Source organism: Oncorhynchus keta, chromosome 1 (genome assembly GCF_023373465.1).
Source record: "Oncorhynchus keta strain PuntledgeMale-10-30-2019 chromosome 1, Oket_V2, whole genome shotgun sequence".
Lineage (NCBI taxonomy): Eukaryota > Metazoa > Chordata > Actinopteri > Salmoniformes > Salmonidae > Oncorhynchus > Oncorhynchus keta.
The window spans coordinates 85,304,929-85,310,928 of record NC_068421.1 but is presented as its reverse complement, the minus strand read 5'-3'; the positions used below and the strand labels follow the sequence as shown (position 1 = coordinate 85,310,928).

The 6,000-nt window shown below is 45.0% G+C and overlaps 1 protein-coding gene across 1 annotated transcript in view; it reads left to right on the top strand.

Moving 5' to 3' along the window:
- LOC118396007 (tetraspanin-1) overlaps window positions 1–5,360 on the top strand; it is a 26,696-nt gene extending 21,336 nt beyond the window's left edge. The window contains exons 5-8 of the mRNA XM_052495105.1: window positions 2,672–2,770; window positions 3,497–3,640; window positions 4,163–4,246; window positions 5,032–5,360. Of these exons, the coding sequence (XP_052351065.1) occupies window positions 2,672–2,770; window positions 3,497–3,640; window positions 4,163–4,246; window positions 5,032–5,091 (387 nt within the window). The 3' untranslated portion in view covers window positions 5,092–5,360. The remainder of the gene's footprint in view (window positions 1–2,671; window positions 2,771–3,496; window positions 3,641–4,162; window positions 4,247–5,031) is intronic.
- The last annotated feature ends 640 nt before the right edge of the window (window positions 5,361–6,000 follow it).

Sequence of the window (6,000 nt, the reverse complement as noted above, 5' to 3'; positions counted from 1 at the left end):
ACTTTTAATGACTCCAACCTAAGTGTATTTAAACTTCCGATTTCAACTGTATATATACAGTACCAGTCAAAAGTTTTACAACACCTACTCATTCAAGGGTTTTTCTTTATTTTTTACTATTTTCTACATTGTAAAATAATAGTGAAGACATCAACACTGTGAAATAACATGTGGAATCATGTAGTAACCAAAGTGTTAAACAAATCAAAATAGATTTTAGATTCTGGCCTCCACAATCACCCGACCTCAACCCATTTGTGATGGTTTGGGATGAGTTGGACCACAGGGTGAAGGAAAAGCAGCCAACAAGTGCTCAGCATATGTGGGAACTCCTTCAAGACTGTTGGAAAAGCATTCCAGGTGAAGCTGGTTGAGAGAATGCCAAGAGTTTGCAAAGCTGTCATCAAGACAAAGGGTGGCTACTTTGAAGAGTCTAAAATATATATGGATTTGTTTAACGCTTTTTTGGTTGCTATATTATTCCACATGTGTTATTTCATAGTTTTGATGTCTTCAATATTATTCTACAATGTAGAAGATGGATTAATAACACTCAATGGCATATAGCCTAATATCCTCCACAACTCTCCTCTCCTTGCACAGTTTAGTTGATACAGTCGGTACGTTATCCTCTCCTTGCTCAGAGCCCAGTGTTTTGGTTGTTTAGGCCTTTTTCCTGTCCACAGTGTATGTGTGAGTGTGTGCGTGTGTGTGTGTATGTGTGCATGTGAGTGTGTGTGAGGGAATGCAGTGTAGCGAGGGGCACGCAGGGCAGGCAACCAGGCAGGCAGAGTGACAGTGATGAATTAGCTAGCTGGTAATAACACCTCTGATCTGAGCCCCTCTTCCCGCTTCTTGGGGGGCACTTTTAATTGTAGCATGTCTCCACGTCACCTTAGGCTACTCTCTCCCTACTCCCTGAACACACACACACACACACACACTCGCTCCCCTGAGTCTTTGTGTGACTGTATGCCAAGGGCTTATTAATCAAAATGGAAAAAATGAGGACACACAGAGTGGAAGGGAGGTAGAGAGGTAAAGAGAGGGAGGTAGGGAGGTAGAGAGGTAAAGAGAGGGAGGTAGGGAGGTAGAGAGGTAAAGAGAGGGAGGTAGGGAGGTAGAGAGGTAAAGAGAGGGAGGGAGGTAGAGAGTGGGGGGGTATGGAGGTAGAGAGAGAAGGGGGAGAGAGAAGGAGAGAGAGGGAGGGGGTAGAGAGAGGGAGGGAGGTAGGTAGGTAGGGAGGTAGAGAGATAAAGAAAGGGAGGGAGGAAGGGAGGTAGGGAGGTAGAGAGTGGGAGGGAGGTAGAGAGGTAAAGAGAGGGAGGGAGGTAAAGAGTGGGAGGGAGGTAGGGAGGTAGAGAGGTAAAGAGATTGAGGAAGGTAGAGAGTGGGAGTGGGGAGAGAGGGAGGTAGAGAGAGAAGGGGAGAGAGAGGGAGAGAGAGGGAGGGGTAGAGAGAGGGAGGGAGGTAGGTAGGGAGGTAGAGAAATAAAGAGAGGGAGGGAGGAATGGAGGTAGGGAAGTAGAGAGGGAGAGAGAGGGAGGGAGGTAAAGAGTGGGAGGAGGATAGAGGGGGAGGGAGGGAGGGAGGGAGGGAGGGAGGGAGGGAGGGAGGGAGGGAGGGGAGGGAGGGAGGGAGGGAGGGAGGGAGGAGATTGAGGAAGGTAGAGAGTGGGAGTGGGGAGAGAGGGAGGTAGAGAGAGAAGGGGAGAGAGGGAGGGGGTAGAGGGAGGGAGGTAGGTAGGTAGGGAGGTAGAGAAATAAAGAGAGGGAGGGAGGAATGGAGGTGGGGGAAGGGAGGGAGGGAGGTGAAAGAAAGCAAGCCTGTATGTCATAGGAATTCACTCTCTCTTCAATAACTGGAGCTCTGGCATGAACATACTCCTTTGTATTATATAGATATGTTCTCTGTGTATGAAATAAATATGGTATGAAACACAATGGGAGAAAGTGTCCTAACCAAACAAACAGGAGCATCAATATATATGTAAATGTGACCACTTACAATCACAAAGGAGAAAATGGAGAAAAATGTCCCAGTCATCTTCTCAGGGACAGGCTATGGGTTTTATTTCCCAGGTGCTTTGTTTGGTTCAGATAGACATTTATTTCATTATTGATGCATAGCTGACTGCCTGAGCTGTACACTCTGTAAAAACAGACTATATGTTGTAGGTTTGTTCAGTGACCTGTGTGTGTGTGTGTGTGTGTGTGTGTGTGTGTGTGTGTGTGTGTGTGTGTGTGTGTGTGTGTGTGTGTGTGTGTGTGTGTGTGTGTGTGTGTGTGTGTGTGTGTGTGTGTGTGTGTGTGTGTGTGTGTGTGTGTGTGTGTGTGTGTGTGTAGAGGTCGTTGATGTTAGGAGCTTAATGGCCCTATTTGCTACGGTGCGTGTATATGCACCCGGGGATTGTCATGTGTGTGTGTCTTTCTCTCTGTCTGTGTGTGTGTGTGTGTGTCTGTCTGTCTGTCTGTCTGTCTGTCTGTCTGTCTGTCTGTCTGTCTGTCTGTCTGTCTGTGTGTCTGTCTGTCTGTCTGTCTGTGTGTGTCTGTGTGTCTTTCTCTCTGTCTGTGTGTGTGTCTGTCTGTCTGTCTGTCTGTCTGTCTGTCTGTCTGTCTGTCTGTCTGTCTGTCTGTCTGTCTGTCTGTCTGTGTGTGTGTATGGTCTCCAGGCCGAGGGGATTCTTAAAGCATGGGCCACCCTTGTCTTGAAGAACCAGTATGGCAGCGATCCGGTGGTCACCAAGATCTGGAACAGCACCATGACCGAGGTATGGCTACCCCAAGTTACCAATATTTCTCCGCTATCCAGGAGCAAGACAGGTGCCGTTGTTCATAGACAATGGTGAGCCTGAACCCTCCAAGTCCGTGGCTAGCCCTCCTGAGTCCTGACTAACCCTATCTGTGATATCTAATCCCATACGGTATGGGCCATAACTGCTGAGTTTGTGATGCTCTATCTATCACATGTCAATCACATTCTACCCTGTAAGAGTTTAGAATGGTAATGACATGGCTTTGACTCTTTGTATTGTATAGCTTCTGTATTGTGCCTTACCGTGTTTTCAGTTGCACACAATTCTACATTTCTGCTATTGCTCAGCTCTCCTTATTATGCTTGATACATTCAAAGACCTTGACTTGTGAACCTCTCTCTCTGCTAAAAGCATGTCAATACATCACGTACCTCTCTGGGACCATGGCCACCATCTTTAAGTAGCCTACAGGCTAGAAAGTACAGAGGAATGCAAATCAATAACCTAAGTAGAATGCCAAAGAAAAGCTGTTCGTTACATAACCGTCCATGTTGTGTTGCTTTATTATTGAATGGTAAATCAATAACTAAATGAAATGCCTTTATTTTGGTGAAAACTTGCCCGTGTGCTCATCCATCTTCAGCACATTGTTGTTAGCATGTCACCCCAGTGTTACAAGGGAATGCTGAGAGAATGCTACAACATCGCACATTTTCTCTCTTTCTCTCCGTGTCCTTGAAGCTGAACTGCTGTGGCTTCACCAACTACACAGACTTTACTGACTCGTACTACTCTGAGCAGAGTGAGGGCAGCTACCCACCCAGCTGTTGCCAGCTAGACACTGCCCCCTGCAGCCAGCAGCAGGCATGGCACAGTGATGTTCAGGTGAGACCATGGCTGCCAACAGCTCACTGTTCTGAATAATCAAAGTTCTATGTATCATGAGCAGTGCATGACTCTTATGGTAACATTAGTTCATTGGGCTTTCTCCATTCTGATGGTTTTAAACTCAACCAAACAAGGACAAAACTGACAAAGAAGTAGTCCAATTTGTAGAACTTGTAGAACTGTTATAAAAATATTATTATAGACGGTTTCATCTCTGGTCAAAAGTAGTGCACTATATAGAAAATAGGGTGTCATTTGGGACATGCCATAGACTGGGTGAGACACCCACAGAGTGACACTGTTTCCCACAGGAACAACCATAAGTCTCCTTGTTTACACTCAAATGTATCATAAACTAAACGTCTTCAACAACCTTCACTTGATCTAGAGAAAAACACATGTGCAAATGTGTAACAAGTCTGACCCAATGCCTTTAATGACCTTGTGTTTTAAAACCACTTAGACATGTACAACAATTGTCCTGTTAATAATGAATGTTCTGTACACGTTCCTCTCCAGGGCTGTTTCGAACAGCTGTTGACGGCCCTTCAGAAGCATGCCAACATCGTAGGTGGGATAGCCGTAGGCATCGGAGGGCTGGAGGTAAAATCAACAGGTCATAAATGAGCCCGTGTGGCTCAGTTGGTAGAGCGTGGCACTTCTGACACGTGGGTTCAATTCCCACGGGGGGACCAGTATAAAACATTTATACTCTTAAGTTGCTCTGGATAAGAGTGTCTGTAAAAGATGTAACTGTGCATTGTTCAGTGCAGGAGTATAACCGTGTACCATGTCTATCGACCTCTAGTCAGGATGAGTAAAAGCTGTTGATTTGCATGTACTGAACATCCAGTGGAGATGTTTTATGGCTTTGACAAATCTGATCTACAATCTGATCATAATGTTATAAAGTGACTCACGCATATTCACAAGCAGTCAGGAAGAGCCGATAGGGTAGGTGCATGTAGGAACCGTACGCACCAGGGCTAGGGAGTGTTTGCTGTTATGGTCCAGTCAGATGTGGCTATGGTCAGGTCATCGTGTCAGGACAAACTCCCGGCCATAATGACAGCTAGTGTTGGATACAGGAGCTGTTACAGGGCCTTCAGAAAGTATTCATACCTCTTGACTTATTCCACATTTTGTTGTGTTACAGCCTGAATTCAAATGTTTATTTTCTTGTTTTTATATAAAAGCATAATTGATCATTTGACATTATGGGATATTGTGTGGAGGCCAGTGACACAAAATCTAAATGTATTCCATTTTAAATTCAGGTTGTAACAAAACAAAGTGTGAATACTTTCTGAAGGCACTGTACATGTAATTAAAGCCATGTTATTGTAGTTCTAATCTAGATCGTCCTAACACAAGTTTCTCTCTCCTAGGTGGCAGCGATGCTGGTATCCATGTACCTGTACTGCTATCTGGACAACAATGTCAGCTGAGACTTTGTATTGGACAGACAATATGTTGTTATGTACTGTGAAAGGTTAATAATAGTGCTTGTAGTGCCATTATATCTGTTAGGTTGCCTTGATGTTATTATCTACAAATGTATATCAGTTATCCATTATTTTACGTTTACTAATCAAGTGAGATATCTTTTTAATTAATAGCACACAAAAGCCAAAACATAGTACTGTAATTGTGTGTAATGTTATTTTAGATGTTGTCACATTTATCTACTGTAAATACACTTTATATTTACAATAAATTTCAGCTACCAACATGACTGGATGTTTTACAACAAAATCACACATTTGAAGTTCCTACATACACTAAGTGTTCAAAACAACAAGGACACCTTCCTAATATTGAGTTGTACCCCCACCCTTTTTTGCCCTCAGAACAGCTTGAATTTGTCGGGGCATGGACTCTACAAGGTGTTGAAAGCGTTCCACAGGGATGCTGGCCCATGTGGACTCTACAAGGTGTTGAAAGCGTTCCACAGGGATGCTGGCCCATGTTGACTCTACAAGGTGTTGAAAGCGTTCCACAGGGATGCTGGCCCATGTTGACTCTACAAGGTGTTGAAAGCGTTCCACAGGGATGCTGGCCCATGTTGACTCTACAAGGTGTTGAAAGCGTTCCACAGGGATGCTGGCCCATGTGGACTCTACAAGGTGTTGAAAGCGTTCCACAGGGATGCTGGCCCATGTGGACTCTACAAGGTGTTGAAAGCGTTCCACAGGGATGCTGGCCCATGTGGACTCTACAAGGTGTTGAAAGCGTTCTACAGGGATGCTGGCCCATGTTGACTCTACAAGGTGTTGAAAGCGTTCCACAGGGATGCTGGCCCATGTTGACTCTACAAGGTGTTGAAAGCGTTCCACAGGGATGCTGGCCCATGTGGA